Source organism: Plectropomus leopardus, chromosome 7 (assembly GCF_008729295.1).
Source record: "Plectropomus leopardus isolate mb chromosome 7, YSFRI_Pleo_2.0, whole genome shotgun sequence".
In the NCBI taxonomy this organism is placed as follows: Eukaryota; Metazoa; Chordata; class Actinopteri; order Perciformes; family Serranidae; genus Plectropomus; species Plectropomus leopardus.
Genome location: NC_056469.1, coordinates 28010601 through 28037896, shown reverse-complemented (window position 1 = coordinate 28037896; position 27296 = coordinate 28010601). Strand labels below are relative to the sequence as shown.

The following is a 27296-nucleotide window of genomic DNA, read 5'->3' as shown; positions in this document are numbered from 1 at the left end:
GTATAATAAGAAATAAAATAAAAATGGACACAAACACACCGACTTGGATTCAACTTTATTTTGCTTTTTTTTTTTTTTTTTTTTTTTTTAGTTTAGTTTTTATAAATCGAAAGTTGCTAGGTATCCCAGTAAGCACTGAATGTTTGGCAACAACAACAAATATCCAAAGAGGCAAAAAGAAGACAAACAATTACCAGGCCAAGAATGAAGCAATAAAGAGGCGGCGAAAGACAGCGGAAAAAAACTGGAGCTCTTAACACAAGAATGTGGAGTTTTTGCAATAAAAAACACATCACTCCACTGTGTTCCTGTCTGAAGGTTTTGTTGTATGTACTCATCACCTTTGTGCTCTGTGAGTGTTTTGTCAAAGTCACTGTAAGATGTTTGAGAGGGTGAATGGAGCAACACACCAGGTCCTGTCCGGTGGATGCGTCGGTCAGTACATGTCTCGAAGGCCCATGTTTCCACGGCGAGCGGAGGAGCCGTGAGCCACGGTGACACTGTAACAGTAGAGCAGGTCTGTCAACCACTGCTCTCTGGTCGGACCCCGGGAATACCTCTGAAACACACACACACACACACACACACACACACACACACACACACAGAGAAATCATAAGAGGTTGACATACGTGAACTCTCCATCCAACAGAGCTGGGTATCATTTAAAACATGACAATAACCTTAAAGTGATACAAATACCAATAAAGTGCTTTTTTTCTACTTTATTCGACACTCATCATGTGAATGAAAGAATTCGGTCGGGTAAAATGCCACCAGATGCCACAGGTGTCTGGCCATATTTTGAAACGTTTTGGTGGCTTCTTGGCTTGCGAGCTCTCATTCTCTGACCGAGCCAAATTGGGATTGACACGACCCCGCCAGATTCGGGCCATGCTGTAATTCCTCAAATTCTTGCCAATGTAATGAGTTTTTCGGTAGTTTTTCTAATGAAATGGCAGTTCTCATGAGAGGAGAAAGGGACAGGGAGGGACTCGGTTGTTTGTGTTTCCTCCTGGCTCCCTGGCGGTGGGAGAGATTTGTCAGTGATCTTCATCTGCGCACCACATCACCATGGACTGCCGTTTGCACTAAACGCACTGAGGGCCACACATGTGTCACGCATAAGACAACTGAATACTGACTGAGGAATAGAAGAAGTGGTGCGAGGAAACACATCAGCCCTTAACTGAAATCTCTTAATGTTAAAATAGATATTTTAATATCTAATATATTCCTTTGAGAAATTCAGGTTTTTAAATCGTCCTCAAACTTCTGCCATGTGTCAGGCTCGGGACAGGCTCGGACAGAAACTGTGTAGGTTCATGTAGGGTCCAGCTGATCTTTTGGGAACAATGAGAGCTTTACACGGCCCACTGAACAGCCACCTCCGTTAAATACACAGCTCTCAGCTTCACACACCACAGACCGTATGGACTGTAGCTGCTGCCGCAGTGAGACAGTCACATATTGCATTACAGAAAAAAAGCTTGTAATGACTGTCTGCGAGCAAAACCATACACGTTAATCTCTAAATCTGAGTACAAAAAGGATTAAATGCTGGTACTGTAACTGGAGAAGTTTCAAATCTCCTCGGTACTGTGATATGTCAGTAACAATTACCAGCCCCAACATCCACATTACTGAAAAGCATAACATCCATCCCTGTGAGTTTCTCGCAAGGGCTGTTTACCGTGAGGTGTTGTATGATCTCTTGCAGCAGAGCAGCGTTGGCCAGCAGCTGGTTGTGGAGCGGCGTGTGCTGCAGCAGCATCGACAGGATCTGTCCGAGCTGCGGCAGCTCCTCCTCACTCAGATCACCAACGCGCATCAACTGCAGCACCATTCGCAGCAGGCGAGGAACGGTGCTCAACGATGACACACAAGCACCCCATATTGCCTCCCTGCAAATGGGACACAAAGGATGTTTTGTTTTTTAACACAATTGTTACAGATCTTCATCACCTGATATCTGCAAACTGCTACTAATAAAGTCAAGATTTCGTACAGGACATCTTTTCAAAACCCAGATAAGTACAGGGTTTAGTTACAGATGCACCGGTTGCGAAGAAAAAAAAACAAAAGTGAAGCACATGAGCTGAAAATTATTTTGCCACATTTTAGGCTATATCTCAAAAACCTCCTTAAAGGAACTTAATTAATACTAGAACTGAGGGACAGAACCAAATATTTTTATTTTTTTTACCCAGTTTGATGTGACAATATTGTATGGATAACTATTTGTACTTTGAAAAAAAATATAAACACAATTCTGTTTTGATCAATAATTATTAGTTATGTAGATAATAATGACTAAGTAGGTAAAAGTATTAAGTATTAAAACAAGTAGAACTGCCTGTTAAGTTGAAAAAAGTACATCACTTTACTGTAATGCAACCTTTAAAATCAGGAAAAAAAACACAATTTATTCTATATCCCAACATAACAATATCCAGTAAGTAAGACGATATGTAGTCTAATATCTCGATACAATATCATATCTTTAAATTGCCCAGCCTTAGCACACGCACCGTTTGTGGTTGGTCTCGGCAGGTAACTCCTGCTGCAGGGTGATGAGCAGAGCCAGCAGGCTGAGGCAGCACTGAGACAAGAAGCGCAGCACGGGCTCGATGGGCAGGACGGACAGGTCCAGTAACCTGGAAACAGCTCGGAGCAGCCCGGCCGCCATACTGTCAGGCACCACCGCGAACTTGGTCTGAGACACACAAACACGTAACACGCGCAGGATGTTTATTCAGTGACATGTGTTCGAGTAAAGACAACAGTAGTAAAGCATAAAGAGTGAAATGAGCACGATAAGTATGATTTAAAAACGTCATTTCAGTTTCTTACCAGGTATTTACAAATGCCATTTTGTATGATGTCAAAGCACTGAGACTTTGAGCCCAGAGTTTCCAGACAGTGGCAGACTTCCTGAAATAAAAAAAATTATATCAAATAGCTTTAAAAATAATAATAATAATATTCATTTACAAACTTATATGTGTGATAAAGGGCTCTAATTTTAGCAATGTAATGTAACCGCTATGATCCCAGCTTTTAGGTGTAAAATTTAAACGGCAAGGTTCATACACATTTTTACCAATAAATTTGAACTTTTCAATGCCTTTGAGGCAAATTTTGGTGATCATAAATTCTCTGAAACGTCTGTGTATGGATGAAAAATAACGATAAATAACCACATAAAAATTAACCACAAAGGGGCACAAATGAAAACGTGAAGCCGGAAGGTTCTCGGTCTGCTACACGGCATGGAGAGACCACCATGGCTAACAGGCTGGTCAAATTCACCAGCCTGCTTCACCAGCATTTGGCTACTGCTAATATCCACTCCTGGAGTTGATGCATTGGAAAAATGCATTCCTTTTTTGTAGAAAAACAATGGTACGAGGGTGAAATGAAACAGCAGAAATCATTTCACACAGAAACAATTAAAGAGAAAATAAAAGAAAAATCATTTGTCTCAAACAGCTTCGACCTGCATTTATCAGACAAACCAGAGTGCTGCTGTAAAAAAACTGAGCATTAAGCACAAGAAAGCACACCAGAGTATTTCTATATTCCTGTCTGGATGAAATGAAACCTTCACTTTTTTTCTTACCAAAGAAAAGAGTCACTAAACAGAATCTTATTTTCAGTCTTGCAGGGATGGACATGATGGATTTCAGGCCTGTGAAGCCGCCAAAAACTTTTTAAAAGTGTTTAAAAGTTTTCCTCATTAACTTCAAATACAAATCAAATTTCTCGTTAGCTTTTATCAAACTGAGGTGTGTGTGTGTGTGTGTGTGTGTGTGCGTGTGTGTGTGTGTGTTTCGAAGTGCAGGAGTGAGCCGGTGTGTGTCAGAACAGTGCACCTGTTGACATTCTCGCCGTCATTAAAAACAATCCTGTCTCATTAGTCGAACCAGAGTTGACACAGTCCGTCCCTTAATGCCCCCAGCCCCGCCCCCACCTCCCCCTCGCTCTCGCCACCATGTGTCCCCTCCCTCCACCTTCCCGCCACTTGCCTGTGATTGACTCAGACAGGGAGATGAGAGAGGCAGGATCTGAGGGCTTAATTGAGGAGCTGAATTAGTGATTATAAGCCCCCCACTTGCTCACACACTCACACACACTTGCCCCGGGGCATAGTTACGTTAACTGTAATTTCTGTGCAGAAATGTCACACTCCCATCATGCCATGGGCTCTCATTAGCATTTGTGCATATCCACTATGCCCGATAACCACGCATCTCCAACCTGCGCAACGCGATAAAGGTTCCCCCTCTCAGCCGTAGTGCCACGATAAAGCTTCCACCCTCTGAGCTCTGTGCGAGAGACAGAGACGGACCGGGGGGACTGAACGACCACAGCTGTGTCCAGAATATCAACACTTTTCAATTTCCAAAACAATGTCTTTTTTCCTCTTCCTTCACCTCCAACTCCCTTCTAGATTAATTTCAACGTTTTTCAAGTGTTTCTGATTGACAGTGACTTTGGTAAAAGTTTGAATGCATGTGAGGTTCAGGGGAAATTTAAGTGTTTGCAGTGAACGCACCTCGACGACATCCCAGTGGTGTGTGAACTGCTCCAGCAGGGTGGGGTAGAGGCTGAGAGGTGAGAGAGGGGAGGGAGGCCCGGCGGTCTCATCCTCCTGCAGGGCGGCGAGCTTGTCGGACGAGAAGCCCGTCAGTGTGGAGAACAAGAAGCTGATGTAGTCTACGTCCTGCAAGGCCGCTTCCTGGCTCCCCACAGACCAGCTGCTCAGAGACGACCTGGAGAACAGACAATTATCGACTCAAAAATCTGCGTTTAACCCTTTGAAACCTGAGCTTTTTTTTCTTGTCAAAACAAAGGAAACACAGAACGAGCAACTTAAATGTAAATGTCCCAAAAAGTAAGCAAACATTTATTTTTTAAATAATTATTTTAGTTTTCTGAACATTTTTCCCAAGCATTAAAAAAGAAACATTTTTTCAAATCTAATTTCTTGCGATTTTTAAAACGTTTCTTCTCAAATAGTTAATTTCTTTTTTCCTGTTTTCAAAAGAAGTCAAACCAATTCGCTTAGGGCTTGAAGGTTTAAATACATAGGAAGGGATCTAAAAGCAGCACGAGAAAAGTAAATCCTGGCTTCAAAGAGTTAACACAAAGCCACAAATGTTTTTACAGCCTGAAAGTTCTAACTTTTAAAAATGTTTCACTTTTTGGACACACCACTTGTGTTAACAGCGTTGTATTGATTTCTTGCTCATACATTCCTCATCACATTTCTTAGGATTGATGCCCTATTTTGCGAGAGCGTCACTATCGTGCATTGAAGCAGTTGTGAAAATTGTCCCGAGGAGAGGAAAGAACTGTAACAGTAGGAAATGTGAGTGAATAACAAGTGTGTTTTGTGAAGCCCGGGAGGCACATGCACACACAACTGTCTTCTCAATACTTCATGACGACTCCGCATTCCTGCCTCCCAAAGAGCTCTTTGTATCACAACCATTACACACAGATCCCATCTGAGCTCAGCACTGCCGCCCCTCAAAATTTATATAACACTAACCCACTGACACAAACACACACACACATGCAGATACACACACACCATTACAGGGAAGATCAGCTGAGGGTGTGTAACAAATTATAAAAATATAAAAACAGCTTTTATTGTCACCCATATGTTGAATATTAAATATACATCAACATCAGCTCCAGTCAACAGGCTGTACGAAACCAGAATAAAATTTCAGAAATTCATCTGTGAAAGCACAACACTGCCATCTAATGTTGCTTTAAGTGTCCAACTGACTCCAAAAGTGGGGGCTTTCCTGCACTGTCAAAAATCTCTTTCCTCACAGCTTCATTAACCCTTTGAAACCAGAGCAAATTGGCTTGATTTTCTTTTTTAAAGAAAAAATTAATTTCTGTAATTTACTTTTCCAAATTTCTTGCAATTTTTGGGACATCTCTTGTGAAGTTTAGCCATGTTTTCAAACTGAAAAAGAAACCAATTTTGCTCAAGTTTCAAGAGGTTAAAATGCATGTGAAACGTGTCTGAATGCAGCACAAGAGAACTAATGTCTTTCCAGGTTCCAAAGGGCTAAAACTGCTTTTAACGTATGAATAATGTTGTTTGATATATATTTTTAGTGTACTTTATTTTTAGGATCACTTTAACTTGTGTAAAGTGTCTTGAGTACTATGGGTGGGTGGTGCATATCAAGTATCATCCACATTAATTCAAGGACCCAAGAATTACCAAAAGAACATTGCACTGTGAGGAAATGATCAATGTTATTCACTTCACCTGATCAGTGTATTTTTTGTATGTAATATGTTGATATTAATAAATTAATATCTTTATGGAACGAAATGGGACATATGGTTTCAGAGATTTTGGGCCTGAAATCTGATTTCTCCTTTACATATTTGCACCATGGAAATATTCCTAAAGGCCTCAGTAAAAGCAGGACATACCACGTGAAGATTTTTAAGGAGAAAACCAATTTACGACAAACTCTACAACTTCAGAGGGAGCAGAGGAATAAAGATCGGGAGGCCGTTTACACAGCAGTGGAAGTCCTGCAGTGTGCGGCTCCTATAAGAGCGGTGACATCACAGCCGCACTTCGCGCATGCATTCGGTTTTCTTATGTGGTTTGTAGAGTTACACCGTTAGGCAGGCATGCAGACTATACAGTGTTTCTGTGTGTTTTGTGGATTCATTAACAAGAGGATCTTTCTCACAATGTTATCATATGAACACAGATTTTTTTTTTTTAAATAATGCAAAGGAAAGACTTTTCTGTTTTTAACCAGGGCTGTTCTGGTCTAAATGTGGCCTGGGAGAAGCCGGATTGTTTACTTTTGAAAAGGTTTTGCTATCCTTCCTTTTGTAGTATCATTTTGGCCAACACCTTTAATAAGCATTGTGAACTGTACCTGTGCCTGCTTTTTTTCTGCCTCTCTCTCTGTTTTTGTACTGGCTGTGCTATAATGTCCAAGTCATTTCCTGTTATATCTTCTTGCAAAAAATTAAAGTATAAAAAAAAAATCTATATCCCCATCAGTAGTGTCTCCTTACACACATGCCAATAAACTGAGGTCATGTGGCCTGCCGCGGGTGTATGGAGGTTTTTGTTTAAGCTCACCGGAAGTGTACGATACGAATCAGAGAGGCAGCGAGGCCGGCAGAGAATCGTCCAGCGGTGCAGCAGCAGCTTAGATTGGCCAAAAGAGGCTGGGACATCTTGGGCAGAAAGTAGAGCAGCTGCACCATTCGCTGCTGGGACTCTGCTGGTAGCAGCACCACAGCTCCTTCCTGTGGATCTATACACACACACACACACACACACACACACACACACACACACACACACACACACTTCATATGTAATCACTCAGAGACATCAGTACCCTATACCCTCAGGGGATATAAAATGAAGCTCTAGGAAGAAAATTTAAGAGATAGCAGCAAAACCAGACGTTGGTCGGACAAGTAAAAAAGACAGAGACATGTAGGCAAAGCCACTACAGTGGGGGCACAGACAGTGTGTGTGTGTGTGTGTGTGTGTAAGTCTGTGATGTTCTGTCTTTCGCTGACGCACATGCTGATGTCAGAAGCCCACAGACAAAAGGAGTCTTGTGATGGTGAATTGCTGGCTCTGCGTCAGTTTCTATCTGACCCCCCCCCTCTTCTGCTGGCCCCCTCCGTTACACACCAGACTAACTATCCCACCATCCTCAAGCTGTGATATGTGCGGGCTTATTATCACTTTCCGCCTCTGGTTGTAGTTCAGTTTTACAAAGTTTTCTGGGGAGGGAAACATGGAGCAACACCGCCTCCTGGGGAAACTACAGTGTAACTTGTGGTCCATTATTCTCTTGTTTTGGTAAAACTTTTGTCTTTGGCAATTGTTTTTTGTGTGTTTTTTTCATTAATTCAGTGGTGGAAATAAGAAACATCTAAATTCAGAGCTTGCTTTTCTTGCATCTTCCTTTAAAGGCAGATTTCCAGCGACAGGTGTTCAAAACATTAGCAGCTTTATTTTTTATTGCAGCCACCACGCCAGCCATCATTGTTTCCAGTCGAAGGCGACGTAGACGTGTTATGCGAGCGATAATGGAAAGGCAAGCCCCTTATACGTGGGAGTCCCCTTATTTCTGTCGGAGTTAATTTGCCACTTCTTTTGACCCTAACAGCAGCATGAGTCAGTGACAATAATTTTACCAATGTACTGACCTATTTCACTTCGGTCTGTGGTTTTAATGGGTCCAGTGAGTTCCTCCAGAGCATAGTACAGTCGGGCTTCACCTCTAGAGCAATGATTATCAAATTGCTCCTCTTTTGAATTTCACAGTTCACGCTGCTTCTATTTTTTTGTGGTCTTTTTTTCTAAAAATTAATCTTTTCAGTGAGAGTGCTCGCCTCCCCGCCTGCAAATGTTCCACCAAAATAAGCATCCCCCACACAGCTTTTTGCAAGGGCAACCTCGGTTTCCCACGGCCCAAGTACTTTGTGATTGGTTCAAAGAAAAACAAACAAGCTGGAGCATTTTTCCCATTATGGAAGAATTATAACGTGTGCTTCCAGACCTTTCTCTAACTATGACACAGAGTCTGGCTACGCGAGACTATATATGATATCGCAGAATCTGTCTGATCATTGCCTCTTTGTTTGTCCGTCTTACTAGTTGTGCGTACCGTAGAGCCTGCAGGCGTGTGTCTGCAGACTGTTGAGCAGGTCTTTGTGTCCTCGAGAGGCAGCAGCCTGGATGGACAAGATGAGTCGTGCAGAGAGAGCCGGGTTACGGTGGCCCAGCTGGGACAACTGCACAGGAAGAGAGGCCAACCAACGACACAGCACCTTACTCCTTCAGAGAGACAGAGGGAGAGATAGAATACAAAAAGTGAACCACATGCAGCAAGAGTTATGGTAAGAAATGTGTCTACATATGAAGGCCCAGTGGAAGGTTTTAACTGTTGCATCTACGGACAAACTAATGTGTAAATACATTTTTGTTACATCTGGATAGACCTAAAATATAAGTTTATTTCTAAACGAATTCTTGTTGATGAATAAGGAATGCAATTGCATGATCATGCTTCATTTTAAATTTTAATGCATCTTTTTAATGATTTCTACCAAGGTTTGAAGGGTTTTCGAGATGCAGTGAGCTTTATTATCATCTAAATATTCATCTGGTTGTGCAAAACTATTATGCAATTGTGCAAGGACACTAAGTTTACAACTACAAATCGAGTACAAGCACATCACGAGAACTAAAAAAGTTCAATGACAAAGTGAATCAATGACGGAGGTTACCTTGCTATGTGTGTATGTCCCTGCTCCTGCAGGTAGAGCTTGCTGTAGAAAGACAGCAGCAGAGATCTTGTGTGTAGAGTCAGGTGCCTGTGCTTGTAGTAAACATAAACTGCTGCCAACAGGTCCTCTGTCACTGCTGCATAAACACACAGATATTAATGTTAAAATGATATTTAAAAATGTGTTCTAGTTCACAATCAAGCAGCCTGTAATCTTGTTATAATGCACTGAAATAACACTTCAATTTGTGTGTGTTCTGTGGTCGACATCACCGTATTAATCACACAGAACTCTTCTAAATAATCTTATTGAACTCTTGCTTTTGCGTTTAATGAAATCAGACACTTTGACAAACACACCACACATGCTCACTTTTGCTCCTCTGCGTAAGCACCATCTTCCACACAGTACCGAGCAGCATGTGGAGCTGCCTGTAGCTCAGTTTCACTCCGCTGCCCAGAGTGTCTCGCACAAATGTCCTCAGAGGCGACAGCCAGTCTCCGTCTGTCTCTCGGCCGAGTCCTTGCCTCTGGCTGAGGGACACCATGACCTGGCAAAGCGTGATGTTGAGGGCCAGAGGCTCCACTGTTAATCCTGGGACGGCTGCGGTCTGCTTACTCCTGAGGGAAGGACAGTGGCATTACGGGAGTTAGAGCTAGTCCAGGTCGAAATAACAGTATTTAAGATTAACTTCAGTATTATCTAACTTGGATCCTATTTGCCCATATTTAAGTGATTAATGGAAACAACTATTTTTGACAGTATTGAGAGAGGGCTGCAGCCAGCAGCAACAAGACAGACTGCACAGTGATCCCTACAGACTAAGATTGTCATAATAAGTGTCTGATAATCAATGTAAAGAATCTCTACAGAGTCAGACCTTTTTGTTAAGTAATGAGATCCTTTTTATTTAACCAGAAACAGCCCTGAAATCACCAATGCCAAACACACCAGTCTCCATTAAAATAAACTTCAATTTATGCGTGAATAGACTAAAATCATTTTTAAATCTAATTGGATGCATTAAGGGTTAATTTCAACCAAACCAGAGTTTGTGATTGCTAAGGCAGAGGAAAAACAGACCAAGACAGCTTTTGTGAGTTTTATTTTGCTTCTGTTGACCTTGAATGAAGTGTGTTTTAGGTTGATAAAATTAATGTTTATTTAAATAGAGTCTGGTGGGCTTGGTGATGGGAATTTCGGGGCTGTTTCTAAGTAAACAAAATGCTTTCACTCCTTAACAAAGAAGTCCACCTCTGTTTGTATCCTTTCCATAAGTCATCAGACACTTATAATAGCAATGTGAGCCTGTCAGCGGTGCAAAAACAGCAATAATAAAACACTTTAACTGGACATAAATTGGCGACACACAAATGCCCATAGTGGTTATGTTTCATCCTTGTTGCTCAATACTGGATCAATTTAAACTATACTGAAGTCACGTTTGAAAGGAATTATCACTGATATTCCTCACCTTTTTAGATCGACCTTCTTTTTATGTTTGGGTGTGTCCAGAGAATCGTAGGGAAAGTTTTTCATGAAGTGCTGCTTAAAATCTCCCAGGTATTCTTTATAGAACCAAGCATCCTAAACAAAGACAAGGCATTTTTTAGTAAACGTTTTTTTTTTTTTTTTTGTACCAGAAACAACATTTTGTGATATTTGTTCTCTCCGCGTCTCACCAGTGCATCCTGGTGCTCCTGCTGTGGGGCCAGTTTCCTCAGCAGCTGCAGAATAGACAACACCTGGAACATGACTGACATGGCATCGGGGCTCAGCAGGTGAGCGCCCTCTGTGGTGTTCGAGGGACAGTCGCTGGTACTGGCTTCTACCCACACTTCCAGCAGAAGAGGCACCAGTGTGGCTGCAAAGCTCTGGACCGCCTCAGCTGAGTCCAGACCCTCACCCACTGCAGGTCCAGTGTCCACCTCCGGTCTACACAGCCAGAGAGTAAAGAATATGTTTTCTTCTTTCAAATGTCTTTTTATTCACTGACAATATGGAATAAAACAATGACTGTACATGTAGATTTTTTTCCCCCCAAACAACATTTACCTGCATCACAACACATCTATCCCATTAAAACACAACAACAACAGATACCCACAGCCGGCAGAAGACAGATATGTGTCATGACTTTCATTTTTTGATAATATTATATTGTGGAGCCTCTGGTGACTGCAAACCTAATTCCAGTGCTGTCTTTTCCCCAAATGTACACTTTCTGTACCATATATTGGAGCAACAATTTTTTAAAGGTTATTTTTCGGGGCTTTTGCCTTTATTTTGACAGGACATAGCCTCTGTACATGGGGTGCCCACTCTACCGACTAAGCCACTAGGTGCCCAAAACAAAAATAATTTTAAAGATGGGTTAATTAAATTAGATGCATTTTTGTGGCAAGACCTCAAAATTAAAATTCACAACTATTAAATTACTTTTAAGATCTCATATTTAGAAAATTGAACATTTTCAGATTATACGGACCTGCAGAAACCCTGTGTTAGTACAAACCCTGTCTCCGACTCTTAATGGTACAGTGTGTGGTATCATACCTGAGTCTGAAGGTGGACCGTGGAGTTGGTTTGGACCCAGAATGCTCATACACCTTAACTCCGACCTTGCTGTAGGCGAGCTCTTCCCAGTTAAGGGACAGAGGTGTAAGCCGGCCCTCTTCACTGGAGCCAAACACTCCTTCAGTTGGGACTGAAATATCACTTTCTTCAACTACTGCCTGCAGAAAGCGCCCGAGCCTGAAATACAAGTGAAACAAAACAAAGAGTTAGCAGCTAGAATTAGAATCCCTCACAGTCTGTGTGCACATAATAATAACAATAACTTTTTTATACTACATCTTTTAAAACAAAGTTAACGAATTGCTTTAACAAAAAGCAAAGCCAAAGCAGGACATCCCAGAGGCAACATAATAGAGCCAAACAACAATGCCAAATTAACAACTTTTGTCTTTTTTTCCCTCACTTGCCTGTTATTCTTTAAACATATCAAATTTAAACTATATACAAATATAATTTCAGCTAAAAATTATGTTATGTAATAAGGAAATAAGGAAATGTACGTGACATTAAAAAGAAATGTTACCCATATTAGAGCTGTCGGCAGCAGAAAATAAATTTGCCGTTATGCACTTTACGTGGAAGGTTGTTCAACGAAGATTACTGTAACAGTTTCATTACACACAACAAAACATTGCATGACTTTTCCAAAACTTTTCATGCTTTTTATTAATTTCTTCACTTTTCCAGACCTGAAAAAAGTTGTAAAATTGCATGACTTTTCTAGGTTTTCCAAAACCGTGGTGGAAGGATAGCCATGGAAGATTACTGAATATTTTTCATTACACACTACGGGATTCAATGACTTTTCCATGACTTTCAACGATTTTTAGTACTTCCATGACTTTTCCAGGCCTGGAAAATATGACTGTGAAATTCCATGACTTTTTCAGGTTTTCAATGACTGTGGGAACTCTGTATGTAGCTTGAGGCCAGAGCCAGACGAGTTTTAAAAGTGATCAGTAAAATCTTAAAATCAGTTCTAAAATGCACAGGAAGCCAGTGGAGAGACGCCGGGGTTTGTGTGTTGTGACGTCATCTGTTTAAACCAGTGAAAAGCTGAGCTGCTGCTCTCTGAACTAGTCAGTGGTAGGAGAGTGGTGTTGATGCCAGAAATGACCTCCATACCTGAGGAGCACCGAGAGCCGCCACTGCTGACTGGTCACAGCCCTGCTGGGGTTCACTGACAGCGCCCAGGTCCGTCCCTTCACATCCTGGTTCTTCTTTTTGGCTCCTCCACTAATTTGCCTGTGAGAGATCAACTCCAGGAAGTCGGTGAGGAGTACTGCAGGCCGTGCCGCTAGCAGAGCAGGGTAGTGTTCCAGCAACACGTCGAGGACCTTCATGGCGTCCTCCTGGATGCCTGTCTCGATGTGGCTCATGGCACAAGACAGGTGGGCACTGAGGAGGGGGAAAAATGGAGCCACTCGTTCTGCAGGCACAGACTGTGCGATGAACCTGGAAGCAGTTTGGCCCATGTTATTTAAGACATAAACAAAATCAGAGTGTTTTTTCTGCATTGTTGTATTACTGTATCCCTGACATATGCAAAAGAAAGTCTGCTTTTTGCGCTTATTCAAAAAAAGACAATATTCTTACTAAGCTGTTCACATAGATAATGAAGATTAACATTTCATAAATATTCCCGTTTACATGCAGCCATGCACACTCCCTAACTTGTCGTTTTTCCAAATGTGGAAAAGTAGAACAGTTGGAGCCGCTTGTCATGTTGCTTTTTTGCATCAAAATAGAATTTTTTCACAGTTTTCTACCAGTAAGACTAGTTGGACTCCTTCTTTCATGCCTTCACCTATTTTGTTTTTTTAATTTTTCACTACAAGTAAAACATTAAGAGATATTTTACATCATATAGCATCCATATTATATGACACTTCATACAGTTTTTTCCCCTAAAACACTAACTCAAACAAAGGAAACCTGACAGCGCTTGATGTCTAGAGTAACAAATCTCAAATCTTCACCTTCTTGAAAAGGTCGTTGCTGCGTTATTTGTGCATATCTAAAAATATCTATATATCGAAGTCTTTCATAAAGTTGAAAAGTAGGTGTGTTTCTCCTTCTGACCAGAAATGTGGGATTTTCTTTTGTATGCTTCTCTACCTCACAGCCTTGAAAAACTGTTGGCAAGTTGTTTTGTGTACAAAACATCCATAACGACGCACAGAGCCGCCCATAAACAGACGAGAGGCCGTGTGTTGCAAACTGCAATAAAATACAATCACATATTACAAATGTGCTGTATATGCGATTAATGCTCCAAAAATCTGACTAATACCGGCATATCACATGTCTTAATCAGGAAATGCTTAATTTGGTAATCAGCCTGATTTGAAATATCTATACGGAATATGCTGTTGATATAACCCACATAACCCCAAATTCAGAATACTGTCATTTTTGGAATAACAGGGGAATACGGTTGTGCATGTAATTGTAGCCAGTGTCGCTTCACTAACCTGAGCACACGTGTCGCTGCCACACGAACGTTGCCATCCTTGTCTGTGAAAACAGCTGCCACTTCAGAAAGCAGGCGAGAGAGATGCTGCTCCAACAGAGACGGACTCAGGGACAGCAGCTCTCTCAAACCCAACAAGGCACTATTCTTCACATTGGCATTGTAATGGTGGAGCTGGGACAGGAGGTCCTGGTGAGGTAGGAGGACAGAGAGAGAACGCAGATGAATTGTAGTATTCCCAAAATGAATTCATAGTGAAAACACGCATCTGCTGACATGTGTACCACAGATGAGGAGCTTACGTTGATTCCAAGCTGCCTGTGTGTGGTGGGGCCACTCGTGTCTCTCTTCAGCTGCTCAGTTAGATGGATTCCCTTCGTGCGGAAGTTGGTGTTGGTGGCGTTATCAGCTTTGGGCTTTGTCTTTCCCACTTTTAACTTGACCTTCTGGAAGTCGTCCTGTCTCTTCTTCTTCTTGGACTTCATCCCTGCAGTCTACACGGCTGTCTGTGTAACCAGGTGATGAAACTGAATGAGGATTTAATTAAGAATCATACTGACCACTGGCACATTTGGACAAAGATATGTCTAGATACAATACATAACAGAGTGTATTAACGCTTTGAAACCTGGACAAAACTGGTTTGATTTCTTTCAAAAACAACAGAAAGAGGCAATGAGCAACAAAGGAAATGACAAGGGAATTTGCGACAAATCACTAAAAAGTACAAAAAAATTTTACTAAAATTAGCTAAAAACAAACAAACAAAAACAAAAAACAACAAAATGGGTTAAAAGGCAGCAATATTTAATCTAGAATTGTGTTTTGTTACATGAAGCAGCTGCAGCTAACCATGAACACTTCCTTTACTTTAAGTTTAATTTCATTTAAAGAGGTTAAAGTTTGAGCAAAACAACAACAAGGCTACACAAAACAACCCCAAAATACACAAAATTACCCAAATGAGACATAAAAATTACCTTGGAGAATAAACTGGTTACAAAAAGACACTAAACAGTCACAAGGAGACACAAAATGATCAAAAATAGACACAAAGGGCAAAAAAGAGATGCAAAGAAACTGCAGACACCCAAAAAGAGACTCAAAACAACTAAAAGGTAAATCAAAATTACCACAAAGCGCCACAAAACTACCAAAAAACACACAAAATTACCTTAAAGAGACCCAAAGGGCTACATAACAAAAACAACCACAAAAATATACAAATATACCTCAGTGAGACACAAAATTATCTCAAAGAGACCAGCCCCACTACCAAAACACACAATGACCAGAAACAGACAACAAAGAGATGCAAAGAAACTGCAAAGAGAGCAACACAAAATGACCTTAATAAAACACCAAATGACCAAAAAGAGGCCCAAACAGCACGAAAAGACACAAAACAACCTCAAGGTGACAACAAACAACCTATAGACATACAAAATTAGGGTCCCAAACAACATTGGTGGGACCCTTTGGTTAATGCACTGTCTAAATGTTTAATATAAAATAGTTTGAAAGCCAGGTGATATCTTTAAAATGCTTCATCAATAGTTTACTGTGGTGGTGCCAGCATTAATACACGGGAGAACAAATGTATGGAAAAATGCACTGATTCAATGTGGAAAAATATTTTCACTTATTTTTTTATGTCACATCTCAAGCCATTGATCATCTAACTGAAACTAAATTTCAGAATTTAGTTCTTAATATTAAATGATGGTGAGATTGTGCAATTTATTTACTGCTTCAGTCCACTTGAGATAAAATTAAACTGTATGTTAAATAAAAATGAGTTTGACAGCGCTGGTTTTAGTGTTTAAAAGCACAACATCTGCAGCTAAGCTACGTTAGATAGCTCGTAGCTAGCTGTCTCGTGCGGCGGTTCAGCATCTTGCAGTTCATTTTACTCACCACAGGAGGAAACGGTTTGCTGCTACCGTCAGGAGTTTACACAACATTAAACACTCACTCGGTTGGAGTAGCCCCCTGCTAATAATTATTAAAACAAATTAAAAGAAAATATTCCTTTTTCAATCTCGTGTTGTTGCCTTGGGGTCCTCTGACTGTGTGCGCTCGTTACAGTTCAGAGTACAACGGCCGCGGGGCTAACCGTATAAAACTTATTTAACCGGGACCACGGAGGTGTTTTTTAAAGATATGTTAGCACCTGCTTGTACTTACGATAAATTAAATACAAAATCGTCTATTAAGTGTGGAGAGAAATATTGGCGTTTGTGATACCTTGTGCAATTTTGTTGCAGCCGGGTATAACGGTAAACCCCGACATACAAAACGAGCGCACTAGATCGTTGTCCACACAACTGCCTTTGCGATATTACAATAATTATTAAATAAAATAATAAATATAAGTTTCTCATGGCCAATATTGCACAAGTGAATGTAATTAAATTTGATTTAGATTTATCAAGGTGGTGCTGTTAGGTTTTGTTTTACAGCCAAGGGATAAAATACTTTAAATTGGGACTGTTTGTTACTTGTAATGGGGTTAAGGTGGTGCACAACAGGGGAGGCATGTCTTAACATAGTGATAATTCATCAAAATCACCTCATTCTACATGTCTCATTTAAAATTTTGCCTAAAACGAACCATTTGCACTGACTGACCAGCATGCACAACAAGAGTGAAAAACCGAGACTATTTTACAACATCAGGGCCGTACGTTTTCCACAAGTCACCCCGGGAGGCTCAAGGAAAAATAGGCTATTTGTGGCTTTGGGTAGGAAATTTTTTTTAGAAAATTAAAATAAATAAATAAATAAAAAATGGCCAACGCTTCGCTGATTATAAAACATTTCCTTACTAATATTTCCTGTTATGTTTGCTGGCTCCAATGCCTACGTTTGGTGTTTATATGAGAGAAGGTCTTACATTTCCCCCCAGTCAGTCACTGAGGCTCAAGGAAAAATATTTGTAACATTGGGGAAAGTATAGTTTTAGAAAAATAAATAAACAATCACACCCCACCTTCTGTGATAAATAACATGCAGTCCCTTGAGTCATTTTTAACCCGGCACAGACACTACCACCTATTCAGCCTGAAGCCCCCTATCGGCTTTTGTGTGTGTTAGCATCATAGCTAGCTGTGCTACCGCCGACCTTGTTTGTTGAGGAACTTGCAGTTTGCTTCAAAATATCTCTGGTAAGTTATTTGATATGATCTTTCTGTTTATCTTGCGGAGATTCTGATGGTATTTGGTTTTAGGGCTTGCTGGGATGTTTATCACAGCTGGTGTAACGTCGTCAGAAAGACAAGTTAAAGCTCTGCAGGGCCTGAAATGAAACATCCAGGACTGTCTGCTCAGATAAAATAGACAACTAACAACAACGTTTCTCTGTGCTAAATGAGAATTACTCGGAAAATGAACGTTTTTATTAAATCAGTTGTCTTTCTACGCCCATAGTGTATACATGGAAAACGTTGAGGCTCAGGCTCCAGCTAGCAAGGCTCCGGTCACTGAGCCTAAAGCTAAAAATGGGCCGCAGACTGATCAAAAGCGAAACGTGAAGGTAAGTATCACACCGACATAACATTCAATCACATACACACGACCGGGGGACTGCTCTTTACTTATTAGATAAGGGGTTTTTTTTGTTAATGTAACTTTTATATAACCAGAAAAACCTCTTAAGATTTAAAATCTCTTGTCTCTTTCTGTGTGTCCTGGCTAAGACAGGCCGCAACGTAAGTTAGAGATGGACAATATAGAACAAGAAAACAAAACATGCAACTTCAAAACAAACAATATTAAACACAATACAAATGCAAAAGAAGGAAGACTTAAAGGTATGTTAACATGTAGTTTGACAGAAGTGTTTAATTTCTGTTTTGATAGTTTGTTACTATGGTAAATTGTGTAAGTTTGGCCTTTTGTTTACTTTGTTTTAGAATAAGACAGATTTTGAAAGAAAGTACACTAGTCACTCTGGAAGCCATGATTTCTTTAAAAATCATTGGTAAAATAAATACAAAATGCAGCCATTTAAAGTTGTGCGTCCCTCCCTTAAGTTTAAATAAAACATGCTTTAAAAATTATTTGACATGCGTTCCCCTTTTTGCACCACCCCTTCCTTTCTCATAAATAATGAACAGTCCTAAATGTAATAAAACTGCACTTGTATTACCACACATATTGTGATGCTGAACACTCTTAAAGGAAACATAATTTCCTTTTGATATATATATTTTTTTCTTATTTACGCCATTGTACACTGACTGTTTTCTGCCACATGGAGAGTCAGGCGGCAGCAGTCCTTGACTTGGTGTCGGCCTCTGTGCTCTCTGGCATCGTTGTATTTGCACTCTGGTTTGTGAAAACCCCACTCAGTGTTGAGGGTCTCATATATGTGGCCTGTTATCACTGCTGTGGTTTAAAGGGATTTCTAATCACGAGTTTTGCAAAGTCCAGTTTGACTTCTTCACAATGCAAACATTTCTTCAGTGTTCCGAAACTGCTTTTGAGTTTTCACGTCTTCTCAGATTTGACCTTCAGGTGTATTTGTGATGTGATTGGGGTTTTTTGAATCAGTACCTGATTTTTTTTTTTTTTTTTTTTTTTTTTTACCTAACCATTTCGCTAATGGCAGGCCACTCAGTTTTTACTTCTGAGTGCCATCAAGGACCAAAAATGCTTAAGTTAGCAGGTCTCTTGGAGGGATTTTATTTACTTGTTACTTGCGGTTACTTCAAAACAGATCATCACTGCAGTGTTTACCACACACTAAAGAAATCCCACTATTAAACCTTTTAAATGTGCAGATTAAGGTGATTCCTGAAAACCAAGAAGGGATCTTTTATTGTTATTATACATATTTTAACTTTATGTGCCAATTAATAAGATCAACGCTGCACTGTAATTAGTCTGTTGATCTGTTCTGTACATACGACATCTGTTGCGCGTCTGTGTCCGCCCTGTGAGAGGCATCCGTCCTCAATTTCTCTCCCTGAGGTTTCTACCATTTTTCCTAGTTTTCCTGTATATGCTGTGAGGGTCCAAGGACAGAGGGATGTTGTGTGTTTTAAAGCCCTCAGGGGCAAATTTTGATTTGTGATTTTGTTCTTTATAAAATTTAATTGAATGGCAGCATTTTGAATTTCTCGTGAAATTCACTTTGTCTCTGCTTGAGCGAGTGCCATTATGGTGGCAAGAGATAAAACCAAATCCAAGATATAAAATATCTCATAAACTGCCTTCATATTTTTAAACGACTTATGATTCAAACTGGCATCAGTCTCCTTTTTGCTCTGGACGTTTAGTTATTATCACATTATTTGTTATATTCAGGGTTTCCAAACACACCACACTGAGTGTTCGGCCACAACACAGTCAGTATGTTTACGTGACGTTAAAAAAAGTCAAATTATTGTGTCAGTCTGACTCAAACAAAACTAAAAAACATGTAAACGTATTAGTCAGACTGAAATCATACTCAGTCAAATTTGTCAAAGTCTGACTAAGACACCCAGATAATGTGGTTAGGGGTCGATTTACTCTTTCATGCATACACCTCAACCGAAACTGAACTGGCCTAGTTGTTCTGCGCAGGCTCTATCGTCCCCATGCCGGGCTTTGACCCGGAAGTCGAACAGCGTGAATTTGTAGAAGAAAGCCAGGAAAAACACAAGAAGAAAATAAATGGAAAAAAAACAAAACCAGACTCAGCATGGTGACTGATAAAGACAGAACCACGCAGGTTTGGACAGATGAGGAGACACTTGCTAAGTTGTTTAGTATGTGATAGATAAACCAGAAGAAGAAACAATAGAAACAAGCTAAAAGGGGGCATATCTCCACCTACCGTGGCGGAGTCGGACATGCCTTCATCAGTAAAGCGATTCCTTTCTGGCGCTTGTATACTGGGACAAGGACCAGATAAAGGACCTAATCAAGCTATAACCATAGCTTGACTTAACTTGCATGCAAACATACTGAGTAAAAGAATAGTAAAGACAACATCTCCGTTTCATTCTCCTGGGAAAATTGCTGCGGTCTTGACCTCAGTTTTTTTTTAGTTTTTTTAGTTTTTTTTTTTTAATGTGGCCACTGTGGACATGTTTGCATATTTAACTTTTCATTCAGAGTATCAACTCCTTTTTCTCTCTTCCCCTATTAAACAAGTAATGTAAGTGTTGCTGTTCTACATTCTCTTTCATGAGAATTTAGACTGAACACCAGACTACATGATTTAAACACTTGTCTCTCTGACTGTTGCTGCTTGATGCAGAGGTCATGGAGAATCAGGAAAATAACGGCTCTACGGCACACATAGGGTGGCGGACATGGACGAGGAGTTCAGTGCTCTGCTAAGTGTCATCCTGTCACTAATGCCTGTATGTGTCTCTCTCCTTCATGTGGGTTTATTCCCTCCGTTTACAGAGAAAGCAGCCGCAGCATTCTGCTGAGATAGGTAAGTCCTTTATACACGGTGCCAGTGCTGAGTGTTGAAGCTTGAGATCTTGATTTCACTGCTTCATGCCGCGGGTGGTGGCGTGCTCACCCACTCGGGGAGGCTCACACTCTCAGAGATGGGAGCCGTTGTGGTGCCATCCATGGGTTTGGTCTGTGGAGATCATTGTTTGCAATTGCAGAAGTAATCCTGCAAAACATTTTCCAAAATCCTGCCACAGCTTTTCTGTTCAAAATGCATTTTTCAACACACGTATAGCCTTTAAAAATATACTGAGCAATGTAAAAATTGTGAACCCATTCTCCTAAGATGTTGCTACATTGAAGACCAGCACCAGAAGCTCCATTAGTCTGTAATGACAATCTGTTAAAGCAGCGGGACATACACTTATAGAGCCATGCATCTGCGACGGTTGCTGATGAAGTTTTAATGCACTTTTTGTGCTGTGATGGTTGTAAAGCCTTTTTTTCCTCCAGACGATATATTTTTTTTAACACTGCTGAATGCAGTATTCATTTTTTTATATAGCAGCCTGTGCTATGCTGGCTTGAGTGAGAATATGTCGTATGATTACTTACTATAGTAAACCATACCCTCTTGCCAGAGTATTTTCGATTATAAAGGGATCGTATTGTGCGTTCATGGTCGGAAAGCTTCATTAGTGCAACACAGAAATGTTTCTTCTGTGGTTTGGCACATTGAGAGGCAACACATCATAGGAGCTGGTGTCTTGGGCCCAGTTTGGGCCTAAATGGGGGTTAGCTGAGAACTGCTGTTCCCATTCTTCCCCCAGGCTTCAAAAGCACTCAAGGAGTTTGGGTTTCTAATGGTTGTGCGGTTCATATAGACCGAGTAAAATTCACTGGTCATCCTACAGGGCAGGTGGTGTAAAAACACAACACTGTCTTTACTTGAGTGTCTTCTTAACTATGATTATGGGTTTCTTCCCAGAAATTTTTAACAAAGTGGCTGGCTCAACTTGTTTGTTGTCTCATTGTTTGTCAGTTGCGGATTATTATAAAGCTGTTGTGTTTTTCCAGTATTCACCAAAGGGGCATCTATCCAGACTTTGCCCGCTCTCAGCAAACAGCTGAAGGATGTCACAGACTGCATCATTGGTAAGCAGAAGAGCTATTTCCATCACACACATCTCCTTTACCCCTTCTATATGAAATATAATTCCCCACGTATGATCTTTAAATCTCTATAGGTCTTCATTATGTGTGGGAGTACCGCAGCCCCAGTAAATCTGTCCCACCACACTACCAGTGCAAACTGTGTCAGGTCTCCCGCTTGCAGCACGATATGATTGCACATGTGAAAGGCTGGAGACACAGCTTCAGATACATGGTGAGTGTTACTGGTTTCTTGATTTGCCTCAAAAGCATAATATGAAAAACTTTTATGTGAAGTATTTCTCTGCCGTTGTGTACATAGAAAAAGGTGCACCCTGACAAGGTCAAACATGAAGAGGAAGAGGCCGTCAAAGACCCTGCTGTGAGGAAGGCGATTAAAGGAGCTGCAGCTGAGGTGGAGAAGATGGAGGGGAGGGGACAACTCAAGGTGAGTGTCGGACACGCGTCACAGCAGCAGGGGCACAAAGGTCTAGATTTTATCCTCCTGAATCAAAAAAAGATTGTGATGTTGGCTCGAGTTTCCTGCTAACAATGATCGTTGGAAATGCATTTCTGTGTCAAAGAGACAGTTCGGATCTTTTGGAGTGGGTTTGTATGAGGTACTAACAGTAGTGAGTGTATATCATACAGTAGATGTCAATCGGGACGCCCCCAGTTTGAAGAAACAGGCTGGAAATAAGCCATGTACTGCTGTGTATGGCAGCAGGTAAACATATTTTAGCCGACTAAAGAAGTTATTATCAGTTAAAATGTTTGCTTTATTTAGAATCTTTGTTGCGGTTTACGTTACCACCATAAGTGCGGCCATTATGAGTACGCGTGAGAAGATGCAATATAATCTAAAAGGTCCAGTTTTGGTACTACATGAATGCTTGATGGGCACCAAAACACTGTATAATGAGTGATAATGCTGTGAGGCAGATGTCTGAAGTTATCATGGCATTAAACATTTTATATTTCATCTCAACTATTGCAAGGTAAACAGTAGAATCTGCCGTATATATTTTATTGTTATGATTATTTTTATTTAACGTATAATTTATGTGTTTGTCAATCTTTTTAGTGAGAAAGATTTTATGTGGGATGGGAGGGATGGGTTTTTGAATGTTTGTTTTATTTGTTCGAAATGAACAAAAAAGCCAATAATTTGGATATAATAATTTGGAAAAAGAAATAAAGCCGTCCATAGGGAATGTGTGAGTTTAACTTTGTCTTACAGTTCAGTTAATGTTGACCTTAAAGTTAACCGAGCCTTTGCAGTGTCATTGAAATGAATGAGGAGGAAAAATTCTTACATTTAATTCCTGAAAATGTCTTTCGTTTATATGAGCAGCTTACTTACTTTATACATCCTGATTGTAGATTTAAAATTTTTCTGTTCCTGTTGTGTCTTTCAGGTGGTCCTTAAGGAACCATCTGATGTTCCTGCTTTCAAAGGACTCCGTACGTTACCCTCTTATTAATTAGTGTGCAATTAAGTATTTTCTTTTGGTCGATAACCTGAGATGTGAATGTCTTTTGTGTCCTTTCCTCTCTTACAGGTTCTGCTGTTCCTAAATATGTGCCTCAACCACCACCAGGGATGGGACTATCAGGAATACCCTTTGGTGAGTCATCAGCCACTTTTTGACCCCACATTCCCGGGAATTTAAGTCAGAGGGAAAGCTTTTCATGTAATGTTCCCAAAACAGGGTTATTTATATCATTTAAGCAAATACAGAGTAATTCGGAGTGTAGCTTAATAGTCAAAATAAAAATGGACTGATGGTCTAATATAGTTTTATTTATCTGTGAAGAACTTAACTGACCAACTAAAAAACTAAATGGTAATAAAATAAACAGAAAACAAAATAATAATCTCTGCTCTAACAACACCTTAAAGTGATGAAATACACAAAAACTCTAAATAATGAGACACAAAGAAATTCGGTTCATACCTTGCTGCCCACTCGACTGGAGCTGAACTCTTGTAAACTCTCTCCGTTCGTCTTTTTTTACTTATATTTTCTCCTTGTTTGTATTTGAACGTTTCTTCAGTGTTTTCCTTCAAGGAAATTTCCATCTTTTTCCCCCGTCTACTGACTCTTCAAAATAAATGCACTTCTGTGTTAACAGGAAATATATAAATAAATAAAAGCAACATAAAAACAGTAAACAAATGTAACACTGAACATTGAGGTCATCACACTAAGCACGTGTGCTGTTCTGGTCATTTACTACATGTGTATTTACATGTAACACTTTTCAGGTCCCAGGTTCTCAGAGCCGAGGTTTCCGGGGGAGTTTCCAGGAGACTTTCCAGGGGAGTTTCCTCCTCCTCCTGCAGGTGGTCCTCTCTCTGACTATCCAGGGGGAGATTCCCAGTGGGAGTACGGCTTGGGTGGATACTCAGGCAGGCAAGATTCCCTCGACTCTGGTATGAATCGAAGACCTTTCCCAGATAGCATGGGTCCTCCTCGCCCAGCTGGGCTTGGAGACAATTATGGATCCAGTGACAGAAGGAGTGGACCACTGGAGGACAACCCGGGTAGAAGGTATTCTGATGAATACCGGGGAGGCCAAATGGGGAGTAGCCTGATGGACAAGACACTGGAGAGGCCAGGCTTGATGGGAACTTCTCCAGAGAGTAGCAACCTTCCTAATACACTTCTCACTTACCTGGTACGTGCCCCAATATTCACAGTGTGTTCCTCTCCACCCTAACAAAAGCGTCAATGTTATTTTGTTGAAAAAATAATTTGTATTCAAACATACAGTAAATTCTCAAAATGTGTGGGGTTTTTTTTTTAGGATACTTTCCGGATAGAGAACGAGAGTGACGCACAGCTGGTGTTGAAGGTGACGCAGAAACTCACAGATGTGCTGATGGAGTACAGACTGAGGAGCGTATCGACGGTATGGAGCTTGTTTTTACCCTGCATTTTAAAACCAAATATAAAAGGTGGAGTCTGCAGTTCTGAAGAGAGATTATTGATATTTGATCTCAACATCCAACCAAAAACACCCCTCCCATCAGTAAGGTTTGGTAGCAAACTCTGTACTTTTTGGGGGAACCAACAGAATTATGTTGTTACTATCTAATGTAATAATTTTATTTGGATAGAGCACAATAAAACATTAACTTTATAAAACAAGGAGAAATGCACTTTACCAGGTTTTCGCAAAATTGAGTGTACGGATTCAAGTTAAATCCATCGGGGCCAAATGTCGGTACCTGAGAGCACATCTGGGTGAGAACGATGGGTTAAGACAAGAAGCGGAAATGGCGCATATAGCCCTGAAGCTTGGAAGGCAGTCATGGTGCTCCGACTATGGCAACGGAGCACCATGGCGCAAGTGCCCCAAACGCAAAAACAGCTATGAGGCCCTGTTGGCTGCTTAGTCAGCTTCCCAAAATGATCATATAACTCATTAATGTTCTGTCTTCATTTTCTCCACAGGGTTCAAGTCTGAGCAGCTTCTCACTGAACTCCACAGGCTTCTCCTCTTCAATCTCCAGCTTTTCACGCAGTAGCGATCGATTTTCAAGTAGTCTCTCAGGTATGGAAGAACCAAGGATACATTCACTTCTTTTTCTTCAATCAGATCTGAGCCACTTTTCATATGTAGTGCTGAATCGATACATATTCCATCACTGACCATGAGGCGCCAGAATGATCATATCTTAATTCATGTTTTTTTCATCCATGAATCTGTGATTTTTCCTCGTCACACTTCAATGCTCAAGTGCACATATTTCTCCATGCAGTTTGTGAGCGGTTAACTAAAACTACAGAAGGCTACCGTAGCTGAATGTGACCAGTCAAGTCAAAAAGATCAGATTTGAGGAAATATTCAATTTTCTATTTAATGCGGCCTGAACTCAAATGAAGTAGGGCATGTTGACTGGAAGACACCCAAAAAATGTCTGTTGCTCATATTTGAAACATGGAGGTCAAAATGTGAGTAAATCAGCTTTTTTTGTCTGTTTTTTTAAATGTTTCTGGCATTTTGTGTCTCTACAGGTCCATCCAGATACTCAAGCGGTCCATCCAGATATTACAAATAATCCCAAGACATGATCTTTTCATCCCTCCGTTCTATGTGCGCATCGGTCATAATGGTCCATGAGTAGAAAACGTTTTTGTGAAAATCTACTTGCCTGTAGGTATCGTGTTTTTCTGCTGTTGCTACATAGTAGTCTTTTTTTTTATGTTTTTACTTATTTACATTACTGTCAGGTTTCATTTGTTGGGTTTTACACAAAATTACTTGTGCATGTTTTCAGCAGCTTTAACTGAACATAAGTGTATAACCGTTGATCAGTTTCCAAGGCTCTGTTCTATTAAAGTAATTGAGAAAATGTGCGTTTTGAAATCCATTCATTCAAACAATTTTCTTAAACGTGTGCTCCAGATCCTATGCTACATGGACAACATTAGGGAATCCTCCAACAGGTTCCAGTAAGTGTTTAAGACACTTCTCCTTTGCTGAAGTCTGTTTTAGTGGACACATCAGAAAACTTACTGCATCCCATGGTTACAACATAAAGCACAGCTGTATATTTCCTCCTGAGTTTGTAGTTCGGGTTTATTTTCCATTAGCATAGAGCCTGATAAGACCTGGTATTATGCATTTTGGTGATCTGAACATGAGTTAACAACCAAGACACAACGTTATTTGCACCTGTGCCTATTATGCATCTATAGCTAAGTACTTTGTGTTTAGATTTCGTAACAACCCCACACTGAGTTAGTACATCTGCACTTTAACACATCTCCTTCCATAGTGCAAAACAATAGTCACACAACACTTTGTCCAACTTGACAATAAATGGGTAAGTCATAGAGCAGGCATGTCCAAAGTCAAACCCGGGGACCATACGTGGCCCACGGATTAATTTTAAACTGTCCGCGGCTCGTCTTTCAACAAATAGCTTACTGTATGTGGCCCTCTGCACAGTATTTATCAAGCAAGATCACGTAGTCCTGCCGCCATCATGAGAATGGAAGAAAATGCTATCATACAGTTTTTAGATGTACCAAGTGCTACGCAGGCGGAAAATTGAATACATTGCGCTTGTCTTATTTGTATATGATTCTGTTGGTTTAATTACCCATATGATGCAAGAAGCAGCTGGCCCCTTGGTATTTTCACATTATCTAATCTGGCCCCCATTCAAAAGAGCATCGGTGTGCTTTCACCAAAACAACCACCACCTCCTGCACTGCTCACATACTCCTTGTTGGTGACACTTCAGGAGGAAATAGCTTTTAACACAACTAAAGATATGTGGCCTAATGAGTCCCAGACCACCTGGCCAATTGGTTTGAGGGATCAGATCACAATGCATCTTTATACTTAAATCTAGCATTGTCCA

General features: G+C 40.5%; 2 protein-coding genes across 2 annotated transcripts; one reads left to right on the top strand and one right to left on the bottom strand.

The window, feature by feature from the left end:
- Positions 1–48: 48 nt before the first annotated feature.
- Positions 49–16445, bottom strand: tex10 (testis expressed 10). The gene is made up of 16 exons (XM_042489796.1): positions 16286–16445; positions 14671–14874; positions 14370–14557; positions 13021–13350; positions 11875–12072; positions 11001–11253; positions 10793–10905; positions 9691–9938; positions 9319–9454; positions 8697–8866; positions 7145–7322; positions 4559–4775; positions 2854–2934; positions 2532–2716; positions 1694–1904; positions 49–559 (listed from the first exon to the last, which is right to left on the bottom strand). Exons 2-16 carry the CDS (start codon positions 14851–14853, stop codon positions 437–439), a joined length of 2814 nt encoding a protein of 937 aa, XP_042345730.1. The 5' UTR covers positions 14854–14874; positions 16286–16445; the 3' UTR covers positions 49–436.
- Positions 16446–17425: 980 nt separating this feature from the next.
- si:ch211-197h24.6 lies at positions 17426–26279 on the top strand. Its single transcript, XM_042490022.1, has 12 exons — positions 17426–17535; positions 17798–17903; positions 20771–20801; positions 21842–21919; positions 22012–22151; positions 22239–22364; positions 23335–23380; positions 23479–23544; positions 24186–24598; positions 24728–24832; positions 25378–25477; positions 25942–26279. The coding sequence occupies exons 2-12, from the start codon at positions 17805–17807 to the stop codon at positions 25983–25985; spliced, it is 1248 nt and encodes a 415-aa protein (XP_042345956.1). The 5' UTR covers positions 17426–17535; positions 17798–17804; the 3' UTR covers positions 25986–26279.
- The last annotated feature ends 1017 nt before the right edge of the window (positions 26280–27296 follow it).